This window comes from Lissotriton helveticus, chromosome 3_1 (genome assembly GCF_964261635.1).
Source record: "Lissotriton helveticus chromosome 3_1, aLisHel1.1, whole genome shotgun sequence".
NCBI lineage: Eukaryota > Metazoa > Chordata > Amphibia > Caudata > Salamandridae > Lissotriton > Lissotriton helveticus.
Window position 1 is genome coordinate 688843181 of NC_136061.1, and position 24675 is coordinate 688867855.

A 24675-nucleotide genomic window follows, 5' to 3' on the forward strand; every position below is an offset into this window, starting at 1 on the left:
ACCTCAGTACCATATACTAGGCACTTCCAATGGTACTCCAATATGCCAAGTGTGGGGTGTACAAAGTACTTACCATAGACGTTATAGGATAGAGCACTGCCACTGGAGTCCTTGTTAGTAGGACCCCAGTGAACTACTGTCAAAACACACAGACACCAGGCAAAAACTGGGGGTATCTATGTCAGAAAGATCCTACTTTCCTACATATAAGACGTATTAATGGAAGGAAAATCATCCTATCTCCTGGAATCTGTTTCACAGATTATGAAAAGGAGGGTCAATATTGGGAAAGTCCGAAGCAGCCTGACAGTGCTTAATTTGTAAAAAAAAGATAAGAGCCAGGGCCCTCGTCAATAGGCAGCTTGCACAACTATTAACCATCACACTCCTACAAGTATGAAAATTCGGACTATTTTAAGTCCCCAAAGGTATTAGAATGGCAGGTAATAGTCATTTGTAATGTATATTGAACTAATATTTAACTGTTGTTGTCATCTCAAAATTAACCAGATATCGCCACCTTGTGGCAGAGTAACGCAAGCGCCGGTATTGGCAATTAAGTGTTGAGCACCAGAAACCACTGGCTCAAATTAAGCACTAGTGTAGCACCAAACTATGAGGATTAGGGTTCTGGAGGGAACAGGGCGAATCACCAGGGGCCGAACGGTAACTGTGAGATATAGATCAATCCACTGGGGGCACCTATATTGGGTTTAGCCCAGCTCCTAACAAAAATGTCATATAGGGAAGCACCGACTCCACCTCTGTCTGGCCCTGATGGAGAACGCCAATAAGGGGTTCAGTAGATTTTTCTACAGAAGGAAGAGGTAAAACCAAAATCAGAGCAACTCGTCTTAGCATATTAGCTAGTGAGGAATTCTCCTCTGTAGCAAGAACAGGATGGGAAAAGAGGGTCCAAGGCTGGGGAAGACTCTAGTCCACTAGTTTCCTCCAGATCAGTTAGCCAGCTATCCTCCAGAAGAGGCTGAGCAGCATCAGGTATTGGGTGCAGAAACCCAGACTCATCCCCATCAACCCTGAATCAGTGTTCCTCAGAAGGAAAAACATTGGAGGGCTCCACAGAAAGCAGAAGGAGGGTGCCCAAGATAGGTGGCACCATTTGCTCAACACTCGACTTCTTCCAGCGGCGAGTTGGCGATGCCTCGAAGCGGCATATTTCGATCAATGCCTCCGATGCCGTCGGCTTATCAGATACAATCACCAAAGGTGGGAACCCCAAAGGGTTGTTTACTGTTGACGAGATGGATTTGACCATCAAACCGGACGGCCTAACTGAAGCCGAGGGCAAGCTCTCTGGCCTGGGCACCATCAAGGCACCTGCTGCTTCCTTGGGCCCCGATGGCGCTCCAGGTGAAGAGCCAAGTATGGCTGGCAGAGAGCAATAATATGCCCACATCTGGTTCAGATTCGCCCCGGTTCCAGGGAAACAGGGGGTGGGGGGGGAGGGAGTCCTCAACTGGCAAGTGGGATGAGGTGTGGAAGTTGGAATCTCTGCGCAGTGCGGTCAGGGGATTATGTGACTTCCACTGCCTGTGTTGAGATGCACCATGGAACGATGATGGACAATAAAGTCTAAAGGAACGGCTTGTGGACCGGGCCCACAAACGAACCACACAGTCAATGTGAGAGCTGATCCGACAGGAACTTCATCCGAAGTTCCCGCAGCACCTTTGGTGGAAGGTGCACTCCTCTAAGTCATGGTGCTCTCCCAAGCACCACATACACAAACAGAAAAAGCACACTTTTTCAACGATGAAAACAGCGCCGTAGACAAAAAACTGCCTGAGGTAACCGATTCTCCAGATCCGGGTTGTAAGAGCAGAAAAGAAGAAACTGATGTCAGCGCATCGGGAAGGGGCTTATATGGACTCCGGTGTCCTCACATACATGGATGACGCTGGTACAGAGTCGCATGATGACCTCTATCGACACACATGTGTATTGCTGAAAAAAATTCAAAATCCAGTCTGGAGCCTGGGGAAAATTCTAAGGTAAGGAATCTTTAGTAAGACGTCTCTATCAGATCAATATTATAAAGCTACTAGAATATGGATCTGGTTTCTTCCCTCCGGGTTGCACCCACTTTTCACAGAATCTTTTGTGGTACAGCCTTTTTTTCCCCCCATAAACAAAAGCCAAACGCCAACCTAAGACACACTGAAAGTTGCACGCCAGACTATTTGCAAATGATTTAATTATATTTGCCCATTGTATACCCTTCTATAAGTGGAGTAATGCAAACTGAACAGCTACTGCGGCATATTGTTGTGATGAACAAGTTACTTACCTTCGGTAACGCTATTTCTGGTGGATACAGTACCTGCCTGTGGATTCCTCACCTTATGAATATCCCCTGTGCCAGCGTTCCGTGGAAATTTTTCGTAGCTCTCCACGTCGACAAGGTCGTCACAGCGTCATGGCTCCGCACGCGGGTCCGCATGACCTCACTGGAGCCATAAGAAGACCACGTCGGCGTGATGACGTCAGTTCCACCCATTTTTTCCATGCCACCGAAGCAAAATGGGTGAACCGACCATAGAGACAATGCATACATCGTATACAGAATTCACACAAATACACTCAGTGTATAATAAAATAAGAAAACTTGCACTTCAAACAAGACAACAATAAACCAATAGAGGTAACAAAGTCTTGAGTACACAAAAATAACTAATATCTCAGCTTTGATGGTATAAAAGGGTGGACAAAGGGGAGGTGGGTTGGTCTGTGAGGAATCCACAGGCAGATACTGTATCCACCAGAAAAAGCGTTACCGAAGGTAAATGACTTGTTCTTCTGATGGACACATCTGCTTGTGGATTCCTCACCTTATGAATAGAATCTCACAGCAGTACCTCACAAGGAGGAGGGAGTCCACCCCTTTATACCAAAAAGTCCTGCACAAGAGAGCGCGCAAAATTGCCATTCCTCCTCACCTCAGAGTCTAAGCAGTAATGCTTCGCAAAAGTGTGGAGGGAGGCCCAAGTTGCAGCTTTACATATGTCCAAAACAGGAACACCTCTAGACAATGCAGAAGTAGATGATTTAGCCCGGGTGGAATGAGCTCTACTGCCTACAGGAGCCAGGTTGTAGCATATCTTGATGCACAAGATGATCCACTGGATAAAGTGTGCTTGTGCACCGCCTTGCCCTTCATACGACCAGCATATCCATGAAAGAGCTGGTCATCTTGAAGGAAGTCCTTTGTTCTGTCCAAATAGAAGCTAATCGCCCTCTTTGGATCCAAACGATGACGTCTCTCCTCCTCTTTGGATGGGTGAGGGGGGAGGATAGAAAGTAGGAAGGGTAATGGACTGACCTAGGTTTCCACCTAAGGCAGAAAAGCAGCCCTGGTCCTAAGTACGATCCTTTCAGCATGTATGGTCAGAAAAGGAGGCTTCGGACTCAAAGCTTGGAGCTCACTCACTCTCCTTGCCGAAGTGATAGCTACCAGGAAGACTGTTTTAAACGTCAAAAGTCCCAACGGACAACTACGCATAGGTTTGAACGTAGAACCCATCAAAAAAGTTAACACCAGATTCAACTCCCACTGGGGCATAATAAAAGGAGTGAGAGGAAAGCTATTTGTCATTGAATCTTAAGACTATAGGAGACTTAAATAAAAAAGGCCGATCAGGTAAACACAAAAATGCTGACAATGCCAACAAATATCCTTTAACAGTGGCCACAGCACAACCCTGCTGGGCCAAATGAAGAGAAAAACAAAGAACATCAGAAAGATGACCTTTTAAGGGATCAATAGATTTCTCTTCGCACCACTTAACAAATTTAGACCACCTGTATGACTAGACGGACTTGTTGGAGTGTCGCCTGGCCGATAGTATAACGTCCACCACGTCAGGCGGGAGAGCAAAATAATTCAAGTTGCCCCATTTAATCTCCAGGCATGAATGTGCAGGCTCTGGAGGTGGGGGTGTAGAACTTGCCCCTCCATCTGAGAGAGGAGATCTGCCCTGAGAGGGAGTCGGAGCTGATTGTGCGACGAGAGGTGAAGAAGGTCCGTGTACCACACCCTTCTTGGCCAATCCGGGGCGATCAATATAACTTGGGCCCGTTCTTGGCGAATCTTCCTCAGAACCCGAGGAATCAAGGGTATGGGAGGAAATGCGTAAAGGAGTTGCGAGCTCCAACTCAACTGAAACGCGTCCCCCAAAACTTCCTGCCGAGGAAACTGGAGAAGGCAGAATGACAGGCAGTGTGCGTTCGAGAGTGGCAAACAGGTCCACCCGAGGAGTGTCCCACGTCTGAAAGATGTGTTGAACCACCTCCGGATGAAGCCTCTACTCATGGTCGGCGGAGAACTGCCAACTGAGACTGTCCGCACGCACATTCAGCACCCCGGCCAAATGGTTTGCCATCAAGCAAATCCGATGGTCCTGAGCCCGGGATCAGAGCCGGAACGCCTCTCTGCAGAGACGGTACGACCCTACTCCTTTCTGCTTGTTGACATACCACATCACAACAGTGTTGTCAGTCAGGACTTGAACCAACTGACCATGAAGGGAAGGGAGAAAGGCCTTGAGGGCCAAACGTATTGCCCGCAATTCCAAAAGGTTGATGTGAAGCAACCTTTCCTCTGGAGACCAAAGACCTTTGATCTCCATATCCCCCAGATGAGCACCCCACCCTAGAGTGGAGGCATCCGTGATCACTGTGGCCACAGATGGAGGAAGATGGAAGGGCTTTCCTTGAGAGAGATTGCCCTCCACGCTCCACCAAAACAGATCCGCTGCAGCTTCTCTGGAGATCCTGACTGACTCCATGAGCTCTCTGTTGTGCTGATACCACTGCCTGTGGAGGCACCACATGAGCATCCTCATGTGCCAGCATGAATGGTTGACCAGCAGGATGCAGGTAGCAAACAGACCGAGCAGCCGAAGGACCTTCAGAACTGGAACAACTGCTCCATTGTAAAACAAGGGAATCATTTCCTGAATGTCGAGATTTCTTTATGGAGGTGAGAAAGCTCGACACACAGTGGTATCCATTACCGCACCTCTGAACAGGTTTCGCTGGGAGGGCACCAGGTGAGACTTAGGTACATTTATCGAAAAACCCAATTTGTACAACAGCTGGGTTGTAACCTGCAGATGATGAAGTACCATCTCTGGGGACTCTGCCTTCAAAAGCCAGTCGTCCAGGTAGGGGAAAACAGGGATCCCCGACCTCCTGAGATGGGCAGCCACCCCTGCCATCACCTTGGTGAAGACTCGAGGTGCAGTAGTAAGACCAAACGGAAGGACCGCAAACTGATAATGTTGAGACCCAACCGTAAAACTGAGATACTTCCTGTGCAACTTCAGGATTGGGATGTGAAAATACACATCCTGTAAGTCGATGGACGCCATCAGTCCTCTTGTTGCAGCGCCTGAAGCATCTTGAACCTCTCCTGCTTGAGAAACAGATTTTAGTTTCTGAGGTCCAGGATAGGACGTAACCTGCCATCCTTTTTGGGAATCAGGAAATACAGGGAGTAGCACCCCTGACCCCTTTCCTGCTCCGGGACCATCTCTATCGCACCTTTCTTTAACAGGGTAAGAACCTCCTTCCGAAGGAGAAGCAAATGATCCTCCGTACAAAACCCCTGACAAGGAGGGTTAGGAGGGGGAAATTCCCTGAAGGAAAGAGCGAACCCATTTTCTACAAGATCTAGAAACCAAAGGTCAGAAGTTATTAATCTCCAGTCTTGTAGAAAATGGCTAAGCCAGCCTCCCACAGGACCCACATGATCCAGGAAGGCGGATCTGGGCTGCTTTCCTGAATTACCGGGAGGGGTAGGGGAGGTAGGGGAGGTAGAGGAGGAGGAGGAGGAAGAGGGATGCCGTCCAGCTCCACGAAGGCGACCTCTGCTTTTACCTCTGTAAGACTTATACAAAGGGTTCTGTTGCTGCTGTGGCTGACGGGAATGAAAGGAAGATTTCCCGAAACCACTATACCTTTTGAATCCATAGCCTCTTGCCTGAGACTGTAAACCTAAGGATTTGGCTGTGACTTTACTGTCCTTAAATCTCTGCAAAGCAGAGTCAGCTTTTTCCCCAAAGAGCTTAGAGCCGTCAAAGGGAAGACCCAAAAGAGCAGCTTGCACATCCGGTGAAAATCCAGAAGACATCAACAATGCATGTCTCCTAGTAGCAACAGATGATCCCATCACCCTTGCCACTGAATCAGCAATGTCCAAGCCCGACTGGATTACTTAGCGAGCAGCAGCCTCAGTGTCTGCCAAAACTTCACTTAAATTACCCCGTTCTTCTTCCGATAATTTAGGAAGAATCTGCTTGACAGAGTCCATAAGGGCATGAATATATCTGCCCAACAAACAGGTTGCGTTGGTAGATTTCAAAGCCATACTGGCTGACGAAAAGACTTTCTTCGTCAACTGCTCAAGCTTTTTTGAATCTCTGTCAGCCGGTGCTTGAGGAAAAGATCCCACAGACTGCTTTGAGCATGGAGCCTGAACCACCAAACTCTGAGGTGAAGGGTGAGAAGAAAAACTCAGGGTCCCCTGGTGCTGGCCTATACCTCCTAGAGACAGATCTAAAAACTGTAGGAGCAGAAAGATTTATGCCAAACCTCGACTATCGGTTCCGTCAGGACATCATTGAAAGGCAAGAGAGGCTCTATTACAGAGGAAGGAGAATGAAGCACCTCTGTAAGATTAGGCTTATATTCAGCCATAGGAAGCTGTAAATCCAAAAGTTCAGTTGCCTTCTTGATAACCACCTGATAAGGTGCTACAGCCTTTGAAGGAGAAGCCTTCTGTGATGCAAAATCCCCTTCTGGAGAAACATCCAAACCACTAACCTCACACAAGTCTTCAAACAAGTCCTCAGAAATGTCACCTTCCTCCATGTCACCAGCCTGATATTGCTCTTCTTCAATCAACCTTTGCGCTTCTCTTCTAGAGCGCATCTTTGGCTGCGGCGTCGGTGGCGCCATATGCAGCATCGATGGCTCCGGCAGCTGCGTCGAAGTTGAATGCGTTACAGCAACTTGCGTCAAACGAACCTGTGAAGAAGGGACACCAGATGGAGCCGGGGACTGCCCATACGGCGTCGACATCCTCGGCGCCGGAATCTGCCATTACCGCGCCATCGGCATACATGGCATAAAGGGGGCCGGAGGATAATGCTGAGGCACACCCAAATTAAACGCCTATGGACCCCATGGGACCCGAAGGTGCTCCAGAGGGGCATGTGGCTCTGGCAAAAACGCCCTACATCGCATTCAAAAACTGCGATGGATCCGAACCCGGCGCCGGGAACGAAGGATACTGCGCTGGTTCGACCTCTGTACGAGGAACCTCTGAAGTCTCAACCACTGGAGTCACTGGTGGAGCCACAGGAGCAGCAGGAGTCTCGTCATCTACCAGACTCGATGTACCATCCGGAGCCGGAGAATCCACCGATGCCGGAGACTGCGCCGGGGTGCCCACATAAGGAGACCAGTCTGGAGACACCTGTGGAGACTCAGAAGGTGAAGGAGATACAAAGTCTTTGGCACGACGTCTAGGAGCCGGAGAAGGTGACTTCGAAGCACAAGGCTTTGACAAAAGACGTCGAGATCCATGCCTCTTCTTCTTCTTCTTGTGCCTTCTCTTCGATCCATGCAAAGTCGACGACCTCGACTTTGACCGCTTACGGCCCCTTTTCTCATTTCTCACCTTGGACATATAAAATGTAGCTTCTCTTTCCTTCAATGCCTTGGGTTCATTTTCCTGCAAGGAGAACAACCTTCGACGTCGTGATCAGATGAAAGGCACCAAAGGCAGTCATCATGCGGGTCAGTGCTCAACATATGACCTCTGCATTCCTTACAGGGCTTGAAACCCGACTTCCTCTGAACAGACATAGCAAAACCAGAAACAAATAAAAGCTCGAAACAAAGTATCAGGTAGAAAGATAGGCGGGTCCCAGACAATCCGTTAGCGTCGACAGCACAGAAAAAAAGGTAACTGACGTCATCACGCCAACGTGGTCTTATGGCTCCGGTGACGTCATGCAGAGCTGAGTGCAGAGCCATGATGCTGTGACGACCTCGTCGGTGCGGAGAGCTATGAAAAATTTCTGCGAAATGCTGGCGCAGGGGATATTCATAAGGTGAAGAATCCACAGGCAGATGTATCCATCAGAAGGCTCCCTACATTTTCAGTTATTCAGTGGGACTGAAGGTCCTGCAGGGGTCTAAGTAATACCATTTCCTTGTACATTTTTAATGTCTTACAATGTTATCGATTAAATGGATAAACTAAACCCAAGCCTGTGAAATGTAATGCTGATTTAATATCAAAACAGTATGTCGCTGTTTTTCTAAACTTCAAGGAGCGGCTTCTTTTGTTTATTCAGATAGAATTTCAATTGCTATTCCTCAACTCAGTGTACTCCATTTATCTTTTTTCTTCGTTAGAAGGGGCTCAATACCAACCGTGGTGGTCATACATACTCAAAGATATTACATCTGAAGCCCAAGATTTTGGTAATGCTTGAGAGACATCATAACAATGTAAGCATTTGTAATTTTTTGTCACTACCATGAGACAGAAACAATATGTTCTAAATCACATACTTGGCCATCCTGCTGTCCTTCTCCACCATAGCTTTGGATATTTGAACTTGGACATCCATTGGCTGAAGTATATGCAATTTTGATGGATGTTGAAATCTTGCTGTTTTCCAGTTTTCACCTAAAAAGCAAGAAAAAGATAGTTACATTTTAGCTGACAGTTAGTAGTCGTATGAAGATTCTTTGATATTATCAACTTGTTTCTTTGACTAGAAACTGCTTCTATAGCTGATAAAGTATACAAAAAGTCATGCATGGAATGCTTGAAATAATTTCAGCCACTGGTTATTACTTAGGCCACATCCCAATCCATTGTTATTTTACACACCATTCCTCCTCAGTTTGGACCCAGCTATATGCAAATCAGTCTGGACCCTGCCCCTCATGGGAACAGTTCTGTCCACCTGTGAAAGGTGCAAATGCGTTTCTGATAGTGTGTGACTGTTCATGTGAGTGGGGTGAGAGTGTTAACTGCAGTGTAGCTGCTACTCTGCAAGGGGCGCGAGTGTGCTAAAGATGGTGTGTGAATGCTTTTCCATGGCAGGTGCAAGTTAGGGCCTGTGCAAGGCATGGGCAGCTGCTGAGGGCATTGCACTAGTTCACCACTATCAAGCCTAACAGGACCAGGTCTCTCTCTTAACTAATCTTGTGCCACCACCACCTGTCCATTGCACCAGACAGTACCATGGTCGAATTTTAGGGGGGGGCTGCAAAGCATAGGGTGGCCTCCACTTTCCCCAGGGCCGCGTAGCCATGATTTGGTGCTGCATGATAAAGGGGAAAGAGCTACCTCCTCAGAGCCTTACAGCAACGCTTCAGCACTAAGAGGAAAAGGGTGGTCCTCACAACAGTTAGCTATACCCAGCCTCCAGTAATGGCTATCAATAGTGTAGCAGATACAGTAGCAACAAAAAATGCAACTGTAATTTAATGCCCAGCCACAGGACAGTGGGCTACTTCATATTGCTTGCACAAGTGCTACATCACTGGCCCTCTCTCCGGGGCATCAGAACTATGATCATGTGATGTAAGGCCAAAGAATGGACTTTTACATCCATGCCCCTCCCAGAGCCTTGCAGCACTGAACCATAGCTGTGGCACAGGGCCACTTATACTTCTCAGCAGCATAGCTGTCCATAGTTCAATATGTGGAGTGACATCAATGTCCTGGGTGATAGGGGCCCAATGTGCCAAAAGTATCTCTGTGCATTTCTGTCCAGCCAGTGGACAGGGAAGGAGGGCAATTTACTTTACATGCACCAGAAATCATGGCACCTTTCCTATACCACTGGCTTCTCTCTGATCAGTATCACAGCCATGGTCTACCATTGTGAGGCCCAAGGGAGGGGCCCCTTCTACTGGCCCTTACAGCACTGAACGATGCGTGTAAGCCTTCTCAGTGAAGTAGCTATAAGTATTACAGTGGTTCTGGGGCTCAAGAGTATTAGTGACCCAATGCACCCAAATTATGACTGTTTTACGACCCAATCATTGATTGGGTTCTGATTGTTCCAGGTGAATGGTATCCTATCAGAGGCATAGCTATTCATAGTGCAGCAGGTGAAATAACACCTGGGCTCTGGTGTGTTAGGGCCCCAAAGAACAAGTTATCTGCCTTCGGTAACGCATTATCTGTTAGAGATAGAGTCTAAACACAGATTCCTTAACTTTCGAATTCTCGCCCGGTGTCAGACTTGGTCCGGAAAGCTTTTCAGCACTACCTGTGCGAGCCGAGGGTTGGAGCCGTACGACACCGTTATGATATTGGTTCCGATTGTGACGTCACATAAGTCCCCTCCAGCATGTGGGCGTCCGTTTCTTTTGTGAAACCTTCTGCACCACAATGCGGAGCCACCATAGAAATTGGCTGTGGATACAGTACGCCAAAAAAGATCAATGTATCTTTGAAACAATAACTAGAAAACAGAAATTAATGGTATGGTAATACTAAGTCAAGATCCATAAGTTTAAGACCAAATGGTTCATTGCATCACACAATTATATGAAACAGTGATCACTGGTGTGTAAAATCAGTGCTGATAATGGGTATAACTCTTACACTACAGGACGTTCGCAGATCGGTGACGATGGGTAGGGCATTAAGGAATCTGCGGCTAGACTATGTTTCTACCAGATAATGTGTTACCAAAGGTAAGTACCTTGCTGATAGAGAGATCTAGCCACAGATTCCTTAACATTTGAATTAAATACCATATCTATACCCACACGGAGGAGTAGCTGCAAACTAATCCTACAGACAACTAGCCAGTCTAAATTAACAATAGACTATACATACTTAGAAATGAGATGAAAAAGAGCATAAGCTCCTAATAAAAACGGTGGCAAGTACCACAGGCAATAAAAATAAAATAACCCTACAGGCACAGAAAAAAATCATGCCCCAAGGGCAGCTGAATAACACTGTGTAAGAATACAACAGTAGGACAGTAGCACATGACCCCTAAAGATTGAAATGAGCCTATGGACTAGAAGGGACAAAGGCAATAACGAATATTACTGAATATTGGCTGGTTTTTCCGTTCCATTTCATCCATACGGCTATATGGCATAATGTATCTGTGAACATCTTACTATAGGTTACAGTTTACTTCTCTCATCACTGTGGTTCTATATGGGACTGGATCGCATATCCTGTAGATATAGGTGTGTGTGTGTGTATATATAGTATGGATCTATATATGTACATAGAATATGAGATGTATACATTTGGGCATTGTATAATTGCCATCTTTCCATCTCTACAGGTGCTATGCATTGTGGTGCCCTTATATTGGTCATATCATCTAATGAGATTTTTCTCAAGGGTAGACTGATTAGCATCAATTTAGGTTCATGAGTTGGTCTTTTCGGCTTTACCCCCTTCCGTGCTCCCATCGGCCAATGGCCGACGAGAGCACTCCCTCCCTGGTGCTGCGAATGACCGTTGGCCGTCGCAGCCCCGCACACCCTTTAGAACGCCCGCACCGCTGCAGAATTGCCGCCGCGGTTAAGGCGTTACAATGAATGCGCTTATTCATCTAAAGTCTAATGTGGATAAGTCCTGCGGCTTCTTTTTTTTTCAGAATTTCTGAGGACAGGTTCTTTCAAATACTCCCTTTCTGGTGTAGGGAATTGTAATGATAACTAAACAATAGAAAATTGAAATAGAAAGAAAGAAAGGAAGATCACACCTTCAACGACACACCGTGGGTGACTTCGCATTAAAATAATCCCATGTGGGACAGCAATCAATGTTAGCATTTAGCTGAAGCCATCAATCATGGAAACAGTACTGTACTTTTCGCTCAGTCACTCGTGCTCACTTTGTCTCAGAGAGATGCACGGAATAAACAATGGAGACGATTTTAATAAGCATTTATTGAACCAGCGTCATTCTCGAGTAAAATATGTGTGCTGCAACAACAATAAGACAGAAACAGATATAAATGATTATGAGCACCAACAGAGTAAATGAATGGTAGATTTCTACCATAGTGCTAAAACAATGGATATATGCAGGTATATAAAGGCATGACAATAATAATGAGTACTCCTACGTTGCTAACCCTAACTAGATGTACTTAAACGTACCTAGCATGTATGTAGGTGTGGAGACAAGAATCCCCTTAGAATAAAACCAACCCATTACCTTGTGTGAGGAAACAAAGGACCCGGTCTTGGTCTCGAGAAGGCCACTCCACAAGGGATGTCAGACCACTGTGTGCTGGAGTGTCTGCGTGCAGGGACCTAAGTGTCTCGGGTCAGTGTGTCAGCATGGAAGTCTTTTCTCCTCTGCCGCTCCAGCAAAGATAGGGTGTTTGTATAACCAAAAGGTACCCTAAGGGGTTCTATCTTGCTGTGTCATATCTGTAGAGTATGACGAAAGGCATGACCCTTATACATAGTTATTATGCAGAAGATGGTAATCCTGCTGTGATTCTGAGAATCCTTATGCATAATAAAGTAGTCTAGTTTTTGGGGAAAATCCCACTACATTTATGCCGTACCTAACTAGGTAAAAGGTCAATACCAAAATCGTTATGTAGTGCAATGGCAGGGAAAATGTAGGTGAAAGGTTAGGTGTCTACCCTGTTCTATATTGGGGTACATTAAAAATCATAACAGTGCTGGAAATATTGCATTTTTCAAGTCCTTAGAAAGGTCAATAGCATTGTGATTCCATGTTGTCCTGTGGTACCGAATCCATCTGTGATCCTGTTTCAGATTCCTTGCAAGGCTGAAAGGTTCACAGGCATTTTTCTCCATTCAATTGCACGAGGAATGCTAATTTGTACTTGCTTTCCGTCAGGAGAATCATGTCTTATCGTGGTGTCGTATCCCACAAGGGTATACTGAAAGTCCCACCATATTAAACGAGGTACTGTAAAAAGAACCTTGAGAGTTTGATTCTACCCCAAAACTCAGTGCTAGTCCAGTACATAAACGATCTCCTCATTGCATCTGAGACACGGGAGGCTTGTAAGGGCAATACTATTGCCTTACTGAGCCATCTGCCTGACAATGAGCATAAGGTGTCTCAGATTAAACTTCAGTACTGTCTGAACAAAGTACAGTATTTGGGTCATAGAATTGGACAAGGCAAAAGGAAGTTGTCACTAGAGCGAGTGGAGGCAATCATGAAAATGAATCCGCCTAATACCCAGAAAAAGGTCGGGATGTTTTGGGGCATGGTTAGCTACCTCCGACAATGGATTCCTAATTTCTCCTTGATGCCAAAGCCTTTGCAGATGCTGACCCACAAGGATGTGTGTGATCGGGAACCTTGGGATAATGACTGCTTGCTTGCTTGATTTCCTGGAGTTGAGAGAGTGCCTATGTTGCCCTCCAGCTTTGGGAATGCCTGATTACAACATGATATTCTCCTTATTCTGTCATGAGCGAGAGGGCGGTGCTCTTTCTGTACTCACCCAGACACATGGAGGTGTCCGTAGACCAGTGGCCTATTTCTCAGCTACATTAGATCCTGTAGTTTCAGTGTTGCCCAGATGTCTCAAATCCGTTGTTGCAACAGGTGTCAGTATTGAATGATGTGAGAGCATTATGATGGGTCATTCACTTACTGTATATGTACCTTGTTCAGTTGAGCTACTGATGATGGGAACCAAAACACATCATTTGATTAATAACAGGGTGACAAGATAGGAGCAGGTTTTGCTTGCTACTGGGAATGTGACCCTGAATCATTGTTCTGTGTTAAATTCTGCTACCTTGTTACCCGTTTCAAATTCTGATGGGGAAGATTATGAAGACCATGACTGTCCGGATGTTACTGAGCTTTGTACCAAGCCGAGACCTGACATTGTTGAAGAGCCATTGTCTGATTCCAATCAAGCACTGATTGTTGATAGTTCATACTTACGAGACAATGAAGGTAATTTGAGAGCAGCTTTGCTCTGTGTACCATCTCTGGAGTGGTGGAAGCTGCTTGTTTACAGAGAGTACTCTCTGCAGAAGTAGCTGAAATCATTGACTTGACCCATGCATGTCGAGTTTCTGAACAGATTCGAGTCACCATCTATACCAATAGCTAGTACAGTTTCGGTATGGTTCATGACTTTGGTCAGCTATGGTCACAGAGAGGGTTCTTAACATCATCAGGTTCTCCCATTAGGAATGGGGAATATGTGAAGCAACTGCTGGAAGCATTACAATCACTAAGGGAAGTGGTTGTTATTAAGTGCGCAGCCCATGGAAGAGGAGGACACTTTGTTACTTCAGGGAACAGATATGCAGACAAAGTTGCTCACTTTTGTGCTACTGATGCATGTATTTTCAAAGGGGATTGCATTGGCAAAAGTGCAGAGAAGACAGAACTCAGGATGATGTTAACTGTTGCAGATACATGGGATGAAGTCACGTGTTTGCAAATAGAAGCTATCGACCATGAACATGCGGGGTGGATCAGAGCAGGTTGTGAGAAAAGAGAAAGTGACATATGGGTTTCAGCTGTTGGTAGGGCAGTGTTACCTGACTGTCTGTTAAGCCCAATGGCAAGGAAAATTCATGGAGCAGCTCATGTAGGAAGGGATGCAATGGTGAGATTGTTCAGGCAGACTTGGCTCAATCCAAGGTTTCGCGTGATTACAGAAGCAGATTGTCATCGGTGTGTCACGTGCCAACAAATGAATGCGGGGAAAAAGACAGTTGTTGCCTTGTGCCACATTGGCAGATCGGGGGGGGGGTCCTTTCAATCAGATCCAATTGGATTTTGTTGAGATGCCAGTGTGTAATGGGTTTAGATACATCTTGGTTGTTGTGTGCATTTTTTCTCGATGGATGGAAGCTTATCCAACTAGAAGGTGTAATAGTTTCACAGTAGCAAAGTTATTGTTGAGGGAGCTCATTTCTAGATTCAGATTTCTAACTACATTGGAGTCGGATAGAGGAACGCACTTTCATACCCAAATATTCATCTGAAAATAAATTTATGGACGGTGAAAGGGGGCGGGATTATCACCGCAAACCCCGCGAAGCTACGCCCCTATGGAAGCTGTGCTCATCTCTTCCACTATGCACTTAACCCATTATGCTTGCTTTACTTAGCCAGATTTGAGATTTAAACTATATTGAATGTAACCTTTTGTACAGCAGAAGACTCTCCAGATGGCAGAAATAGCTCTGTATTACCATGCACAATTCTACAACAAAAAAGTCTCAATCCCTTTTAATGCTTGCCTCCTAACCCCACCCCTAGCCCTACCCAAAGCCCTACCCCTCCCGTTCACTGCTCAATTTGGTGAGCACCTGCACTTATTCTTTTCCCAGATAAAGCACTGAGCAAAGCACGTGTGAAAGAGAAAGTGAAACTACAAGTTTCGCATTGAGAGCTCACCCCCCCCCCGCTTTCTACGCTGAGAGGATATGATGAATCAGCTTTCACCATAGAAGGGAGCCATAAATATCTACCTCGATCAGGAGCGTAGCTCGGTCAGTAAGACGGGGGGGTATGGGGGTGTAAGCTTCAGATTGCCAGACAATCACATGGGCACATCATTTAAAATTACATTATATGACAAGCAGGGCACATGAAAGGGACTTAAGGGGCAATGAAAAGGGAGCGCAATGTGGATTGGTAGGAGTACTAAGTGACAGAAACAATATTTTGTAAAATAATCAATATTTTTTAGGGCATTCACAACAGAGATGAGTGTGTGTGTGGTTTGTCAGTGTATACATTTAAATCCCAGGTGAAATCTGACAGACACCTGACCATACCCGACTGAAAACACCTGAACCAAAATATTAATCTGAAAATACATTTATTAAGGGGGTATAACACCCCAAACACCTCCCTTAACCTACCCCTATGATCTCCATCACCAAACTGAGCTTCGGTGTTGAGTCTTGCTTGCTTCGGGGCTTATATTTCGAATGTCCTTTGGTTATTTAGCTTTGGAGGCGCCTGTAAACTCCGGGGACCCCTACGCACGGCACCTGCCATATTCACCCATAACGAAAAATAGGTACTAAGGTTCCAGTTATTGCCACAGCTGGGCCACTCCATGTAGGGGTGCACATCCATAAAAATGCCATGTCTGACCCATTACAGGATTAGCACTCTGTCATTATCCAAGTAAAACATTTATTTCTTCTGCGGGGTACACGTTTCTTCCTCTGAATAAGCTAGGGCAATTACCACGAGCACTTGGCGCACTAAGTCTCATAAAATTATTCTTAAATCTGAAAAAACATTAACGTGCATGCTAATTTACAGGAGGAACGTCCAAAGATGTCTTTTCAAGGCTCCTCTCATTAGAATGCGATGAGCACAAGAGTAAGCAGAAGGACACAAGCCCATTATTCAACATGAGTAAGCAGCAGCCTCTGTCTATGTCTTGATAAACAGCGCGTCTGTCCTGCTGCTTAATCCTGTGCAACTAGCACTTGCTTAGCGGGAGAGCCGTGATCAGACTTGTTTATCCATTCTTTCTTTAAATAGCCTGCTGTTTAGTTATTTTATTTAGAGGTATGAGTCATTTTGGAAGACTTTTAAAGCTTATTTTTTAATCAAGATGTTGATTTATTGCTTGAATGACCTTCTGAATGGTAGTTATACAGTGTCCCAATGCGCCGTAGTAACAAAGACCCCATATAACTTCATATCTGAGTCGAAACATCATTGACTATTGTACACAAAGGCTACCTCATCACTGACAGGCAATGAATATTATCCACTGACTAAACTTTAATTTGACATTCATTCTAAATACAGAGCCAAGTACTTGTTTCTCTTGTACTACTAATAGCCCTGTTATACGTTGTATACCAATTCAACACAGCTCTGTCACCATTCAGCTTTCTACAGGCACCCTTGTTATGTTGAACATGATATTGTAACTCATTTTATGTGTGGCATACCATATATTAAAATCCATTGTGACAGCACTTTTTGCACTTGCTACACTCGCATATCAATGGCTTGATCTGATTTTATTGATGCTGTGAAACATTTGATTTGCTGAAAGCATCATCCCTCATTTTTTAACTAAAGTTTATCCTTTGAGAACTAGTTTTTTTTTTAATTACTAAAGAGATATCCTCCTTTGATATTACACTGATGAGAACATTTCACCTAGATCCGGAGAGCAGTGAACTTTCTGCTGATACATAAAGCCCACCACCAGGTCCAACGTTTTGGTGAATAGCAGAGGATCAGCATTTAGACTGAATGGCTACATTGTGTACTGATGTTGTTGGTGTTCAACAGTAATATGTTCAAGTTACTTTATTAAGGTTTAGACAGTTGTCTGTAAAACAATAAATACATGTACACACATTAAAGTTTAACCCCAACCCTAACACCCTCCCCCAATCCTTTTCAAGGTCCAAAACTCAGCCTACTCAAAGGCCCCATAGAGCCCTCTTTCAACAGCAAGACTAAGATGGACATGTATCACGGAATATCCCTTGGGACTCTCATTTCATAGGATGCCACATCAGCTAACCTAAAAGGTCTAAAATCTATAATCACCACATTACTAGACCAAACGTATCTTTAAAAATGTTGCTAAGGCACATGCAACATCAAAAAAGTCCACCTTCACCAAAAGTGCAAGTGCTTCGTTGCAAGGATATATGTTATATTTTATAAAAAGCGGTTTCAAAATCAGGTATCTCGACCTACAAAAATGAAGAATGTCTAAAAAAAAAAAACACAAACATTTTGAAATCTTAATTTACACGTGCAATTGTTCTCAGCATCCAAAAGTGCGTTAAATATCTCCGGCATTGAGTACAGAACATTCAAAGAAAAACAACATTTTAATAATAACAGACATAGCTGAGCATCTGGCAATGCAGATATATACGGGCACACCCTCTGATTATCCCAGAATTCCATCATATAATTTGCAGAGGGTTTACTCTTTACATACCCTACATCAGACAACCATGACACTTCTACAGGCCTCTTTTAATTTCCCTTTCGAAATGTGGGAGGCCTCAGTCATCTTAAATTTCTCTATTTTTAAAGCCACAGCAAATTTTCCAAATCTGTTCCTAACCTGCACTGCCCATCTTAGCTCACTCCTTGCAATTTTATTTGCACAGAGAACTGATGCCTTTGGAACCTCTATTGGCCAGAGTTTATCCTAAAATTGCAGGGTTGATTTGTAGGTGTGAAACTGAAGACTGTGCCTTCCCGTCAGTAGAACACAGGATACGAAGATATATAAAATAAGTTTATTTCAAAGAAGTACATCAGAAGACCCCAGCCACAGATGTTGTCCAGGATGCCCTGTCAAACACTCCGTGCAGGGAGCTCCACTTAGAACGTTCCCCACCTTGACATTCTACAGCCTGTCACCATGGTACAAACCATAACACAAACAAAGGGAGGGGGTGAGTGAAACAGACAGTGTTCCCCCTACTGCGGAGGATACCACGCATCCCCCTCATATACACATTTAGAAAAACAGTAATGCAAGGGGGGAAACACGTACATAACTATTTGCCAACATAGTGTTCCAAGTACTTCGGGCGGCAAACCTTCCTGCCATTTTTCTTCGGTGAAGTCTTGGCCTGCCTGGAACACCCTGGATCTGGCGACCTGGCCCTGCTCTGGACTCTACTCTTGCTTTCTAAAGGGCTGTTGGTACCTGCATTCGGTGTAGGATACTTTACTACCCTTCCTAGGTTCCAAATCTTCCCTTCTTGTGTTTTTATGGCATTCCTGAACAACTTTACAATTCTAGTAGGTTCAGTAAACTCAGACCAGTTTGCTTTACCCGTAGGTGCTTTGATTTTGATGAGATCCCCCACTCTAAAACCCATGTCTTTTACTGTGTGTAATCTATCGAATCAGCCTTTCCTAACAGTCATCCCCTTGCATTCTCTGTCCCACCACTGTGCCTCCTTTGAGTGGCCTGTCCAACCTTTGAAACATTTCATCCACCCTAGTATTAGCCTAGAGTTGGGTTTTCTTGACATAAGTAATGTGAAAGGTGTCATGCCTGTGGTTTGATGAAGGGCAAGTCTGTAGGCTTCTACACGTTTAAGAACCTCATCCTTCCAGCACAGCCCTCCTGCCCTCGCTAGCTGGATGCCCTTCTTGATGGTCTTGTTGAATCGTTCGACCATCCCATTGGTCTCTGCGTGATAAAGTGCGCACAGCATTTGTTTCATCCCATTGCACTCTAGGAATTTCTTCATTTCTTTTGAGCACAGTGCACCCCGTTGTCTGTCAGTAAGCTACTTGGCAAACCTTCCCTGATAAATACTTCTAGTAGAAAGTCTCTTGTTGTGATTTCAGACACAAACTTTATTTCTGGCCACATGGAGTAAAGATCTATGAGAACCAGTATGTAGGGTTTGTGTTGTTCCGCTGTCAAAGGACCCACTATGTCAAAGGCCATGTCCGCCCATGGGCCACAAGAAGGTGATCTGCAATACATAGGAGGTGTGTGTTTTAGGAGCTTGTCACTGGTGGAGAATGGTACACATGCTCTTATTTTCCTCTCTATTTCAAGATCCATGCTGGGCCACCAGTAGTCTAGACGCAACCTATTTTTGGTTTTGGTAACCCCCAGGTGCTCCATATGGGCCAAGTTTACCAAGCTCTCTTTCATAGTCTCAGGAGGGGCCAGCTTCGAACCCCAGTAAAGTCAATCATCTTCAATGGATAGTTCGTCTCTGACCATCCAGAACCGTTTAAGGGTCTCCTCCCACTTGTCTTGGTCTATCCAAAACCGCTTTATTTTTTTACACGCACTCTGCAATAGCACATCCGCTTTCAAGGCCTCCTTCCAGCGTTCTTCTTCTATTGTCCCTTGGGTGATGGTGCACACATTCTCTGTCTGCATCTCCTTGTCCGCCTCATTTTCCTCCTCACCGCCGACTGCTACATCCCAAGCTTCTCCCCACAGAATACTCTGCTCCACCAGATCGAAAGCAGAGCTAAAGTCGACTAAATAACAAAACAGATTCCCTGTTGTTTCTATCGCCTTTAGCTCCACGGCCCACTGACTGAAATAGTGATCAACCGTCTAATGCACTTACTTGAAGTCTCCTTGTTCTAGTGGGACAATATCATTGCACTCAATCCAGTTCTTAAGAGAGATGAGAATTACCTTTGAGTACAATTTTGCACCAACGTCAAGCAGGCTTGTCAAGCGGAAATTATCCCAGACATTCGTCTCCCTTTTATTATGTATAGGGTTCATTATTGCATCCTTCCAGATTGGCGGTAATATACCTGACCTTGTTATAGATACACAAACATTTGAGAAGAAGACTGTCTACCGTATAGGATTGGACTCTATTGCAATTGTGGGGAGGTGTTCTGGCCCAGCTGCCTTGGTTAGATTTAGGGAGTATATCAGTTTTATGAAATATTTAGCAGAAAATGAATCCAGGTTACCTCTCTTCATTTTTAAGTCATAAATAGGCAACCCAAGCCTTTTCTAGGACCATGCACCTTAAAGGTGAATTTGACTTACTACACCATCTCTGACCTAGCTTAAAAAATATATTCATATCTTTATCATGTAGGGTGCTAATCATAATGTCCCAGTTTGACTGATAATAAGCCTGCTTCTTAGCACGAATCAAGGCCTCATACTGCTTTTTTTATGCAGTTGTAAGATTCTCTTCGATTGAGAACCCCCAAAGAGCACCAAACCGTTCCTACTTTCCTCAGATTCTTCCTAGCAACCAAGCACTTCTTATTGAATCAGGGCTGTTTAGAGGTCCACCAGGTGTTTTCCTTTGGCCTCATAATTGCACAATACAACTATGGGGATCAATCATTTGCCTCTGCAATGGTCTCAGAGTACCATTACAGAATGTTGGGGCCCGGATCCCCCCCAGCACCAAGTCTTTGGACACTTGGTATTGCGAAAGTAGGAACATGCATCTTTCATCTCTTCTTGTAGTTAATCATTTTGAGAAGGATATTTCCATCTGAATAACTCGCTCCCTTTGATGAGGAGTTGCAAGTAAAGCCGATTTTAAGCCCCAGTGGTCATTGCCCCCATTCTTTAGACCTCAAAGCTTTAAAAGACGTAAAAAATCATGCCTCTTTAACATGTAATCAACTGGACAGCTCTGACTGCCACGCACAAACATTTGGGCTACCCACATATACTACCTTAATCGGCCATTTAGGTAGACAAATCTTTACTCAAAAAGACATTTTATTGGTTGCAGGTCATACTTTGATTGGGTGCACTCTGGGAAAATCGCATTGGGGAGTCCGTAGCTTTCTAACATGTTGCTGCCACCGACCTCTACCTGGGCTAGGGCTAACCGGTAACTGAAGTACCCTAATAGTAGAATCGGGGGGGATCTGGGAAGTCTATCAAAGCCATCAAATCCCTCTGTAATACCTCCCACATGTCCTTTCAGATCTCACATTGGTTTACAAAAACGTTGGCAATTATTAAGCTATTGAGCCAGTGGCACCCATCGTACAGGTCCAGGAAGCAAGCCAAGAGCCAGTCACTACTTTTCTGATTAACTCTTCCTCCTTTGCTGCATTTTGTCGATACCAATGTCATCAGCCAACCTTGAAAGTGCCCTGGCTCCACTTTTGCTACCCCTTTTACAAACTGCATAAACCCGCTCAGATAAATTTGGTAACCCACAAATCAGGTCTCCTGAAAACAAATTATCTCATTCTCCTCCCAGATTGGAATAAGATCTACAGCTCTATTTAGGCTTCCTAACCCATGAACATTCCAAGTAGAAACTCCCAAGCTGGCAGGTGTGGCAACTGCCTAATCAACCTGCCCCCCATAAGGAGCTACTCTCCCTATTGACGCTTAGACACGTAAATCTATTGCGAAGTGCGAGTGGGTCTACCACTCCTTCTCTTGAGTGGGCTGGAATAGTTCCCACAAGGGTACCACGGATATAACCCACCAAGTGGGAGAGGGACAGGATTACCTCTGCGCCAATTGCCATATTTAGTAGTTCCAAGTTGAGGCCAGCATGATAAGTCAATAAAGGCTACTCTAATCGCAATGATATCCCTACCTCACCTACAGGCACAATTTGTAGGACGAGTTATTAAGCTCATCTCTGGCCTTCAAAACCAAACTAACCAACACTGAGGAAAAAAAACTAACTTTTGTGACTTATTTTCCATCTATGGATTCCCTAAAGGCTACTTGCTCTATTTCCCTTGTTGTAACCTCCTCCAGTGCCTTACAGGCGGAGAATACCTTTAACGTACCAGTTACTTACCTTCGGTAACGATGTATCTGGAAAAGACAATTCTAGCCGCAGATTCCTTAACGTAGAATTATCTCCAGGCATACGACTGGCGACTGTGAAAGTCCCCGCGTGAGGCAAGGGATCCGCGGACATCCCAGGGGGTGGAGAAGAGCCAAAGAAGTCTGCAAAGCCGCAGCGTAGGCTGTCATTTGGGCCCTAGTCGCCCCAATGCCGGAAAACGGCGGGTGGGAGGGTGACAGGTGGGTGCCCACGTCCCATCGGTAACCGGCGCCCACCACTGAAGGAGGACAGGGCCTCAGAGACAAGCTGAAGGACCTACCAGTTGGGAGCAACGCCCTTGGGGCCGTGGTGAGGGACGATGTCGCAGACGGAATTGGCGGTTCCTGGCCTCCGAGGTAGGGGACAGACACTGGGACGACACCGACCTGGACAAGCGGGCCGACAGCAACTTCATCAGGCGCTCCCGCCATGACTTAGGTTTAAGTTGCCGACAGGCGTCGCAATCCGTTGAGTCGTGGTGCTTGCCCAGGCTCCACATGCAAATTGGGTGAGGGTCCGCCAACGACATGGGAGGTGCACAAGAGGTACACGTCTTTAAGCCCGAAGGCATTCGCACACTGTTCCACAACGCCAAAGCGTGAAAAAGAAAAGAAGGCCTGAAAAACAGGCCAGGACACAATCCGGATCCGTTTTGCACGCGGAAAAGAGAAAAAACTGACGTAGGCGTGCCGGGGTGAGACTTCTGTATCCTCGCTGACGTCGCGGACGACGTCAGGGTGGAGTCACTTGGTGCCGTCCCCCCCGGTGCACAGGGATGCTGTGGCAAAAAGTTTGCCGGATCCAGTCTCACGTCTGGGGATAGTTCTATGTTAAGGAATCCGCAGCTAGTAGTCTCTATCAGATAAGCTCGACCTATTCAGCTGCTTCCATCTACTTGCTTTTTAACCCTTATGAGTCACATCCAGAAACAAATATTTTGCTATGGGGTCCCTGCGAAAATCCTGCTCCTGAGCTTGATCTAATTCATGGACTGGTTGTTTAGTTGTACTAAAATCTTGGCACTTCATTAACTTAATACTCTGTCCTAAGTGCAAGTGGACATTTCTCTGGGGGCACTGAACCAATTTCCCTGCTCCTATCGGGCCCTTAATTCCCTTCTTGTTAAATAGATTGCTTATGCCGCTAGTAAGGGGCTTGACTGAGATAGGGCAAGTGCATCATTCAATATACCCTTTTCACCCTACCCTTCTTCCCTTAACGTGCCCTTCAATTTGTTCCTCGGTTCTTTTTGGGTTGGGTCGATTTAACTAGGGCTTCCACTAACCTAAGCGTTTGGTGGCTGTTTACTCATGCTCATGCCTTTCTTCACACTGAAATGGCATAAGCGCCAATTCTCTGCCCACCGATGATTCCACTTTCTTACCGACATTGGTCTTCTAGATACGTACACAGTGGAGCTTTCCTGATCCGGAGCTTGGGAGGCAATCAACCTTACATTTGTAGGCATACAAGAGTTAGTGTACTTTAGCGCGCAGAGAATATCCTTGAGCATATCAGTCTCTGCTTTCAGGGACTCATTTGTAGCGAAGGATGATTCAAACAATCCACAAAATGTTTTCTGCATTAGAAGAAGAACATTCAGCATTGGAGAAGGAACTGACAGCAAGGAGTCCATATATGCAGCTGAAATGTCCGTAGTCCCTTGGTCCTCTCCTTGAGTTGACACCTGCTAAATCAGCTACAGTGGTTTGGGGTATTACGTCATATGAAACAACATACCACTAAAGTTATACATAAAGTACTTTCAGAACAGAAAAAAAGAAAATAAAATAATGAAAAATTACATAGAACAAATGATTAAGACTATCATTTATAGTGTAAACAGAAAAACAATGGCAGAGGGAATGGTTAAACAAAACATGTCCGTTCTTCCTATAACAGGAAGAAATTTGCAATGTATACTTCCTCTTTTTATTTTTTGCCAAAGGAAGGCGTCAACTATGTTTCAGCCTTGTTAACTCATCAGGTCATCATCAGGACAGAAAGTCCTGCTAGCAGACTTAACTGTTGGAAAAAATCAGTTTGAAAATATATTTTCCTACATCTGCGAGTCCTGCTGTCTGCTGGACCAATCCTGCTATAACAAACATCATATGTAATTGTTCCAATGTGAATTTAAATATGGCACAAATATTAACAAACAAAACTTCACCTTTTATATTTGATTCAATCGAGGGAGGAAAGGGGGCCGCCTGTACATAGAGCAGCACTGACTAGGATGTCGACATTCTTGCAACCCCCATAGCATTGGTAGTATCGGTTTCAAAGTGGCAGATAGGCACTTAGTAAGAAAGCAGTCTTCTAATGACGCCATTTTTA

At 45.1% G+C, this 24675-nt stretch overlaps 1 protein-coding gene across 2 annotated transcripts in view; it reads right to left on the minus strand.

Moving 5' to 3' along the window:
- The window catches only part of VPS13C (vacuolar protein sorting 13 homolog C), a 2773485-nt gene that overhangs the window by 2110566 nt on the left and 638244 nt on the right, over window positions 1-24675 (minus strand). For both annotated transcript variants that reach the window (XM_078680824.1, XM_078680823.1), the window contains exon 22: window positions 8605-8722. In XM_078680824.1, coding sequence (XP_078536950.1) covers window positions 8605-8722 — 118 coding nt within the window. The remainder of the gene's footprint in view (window positions 1-8604; window positions 8723-24675) is intronic.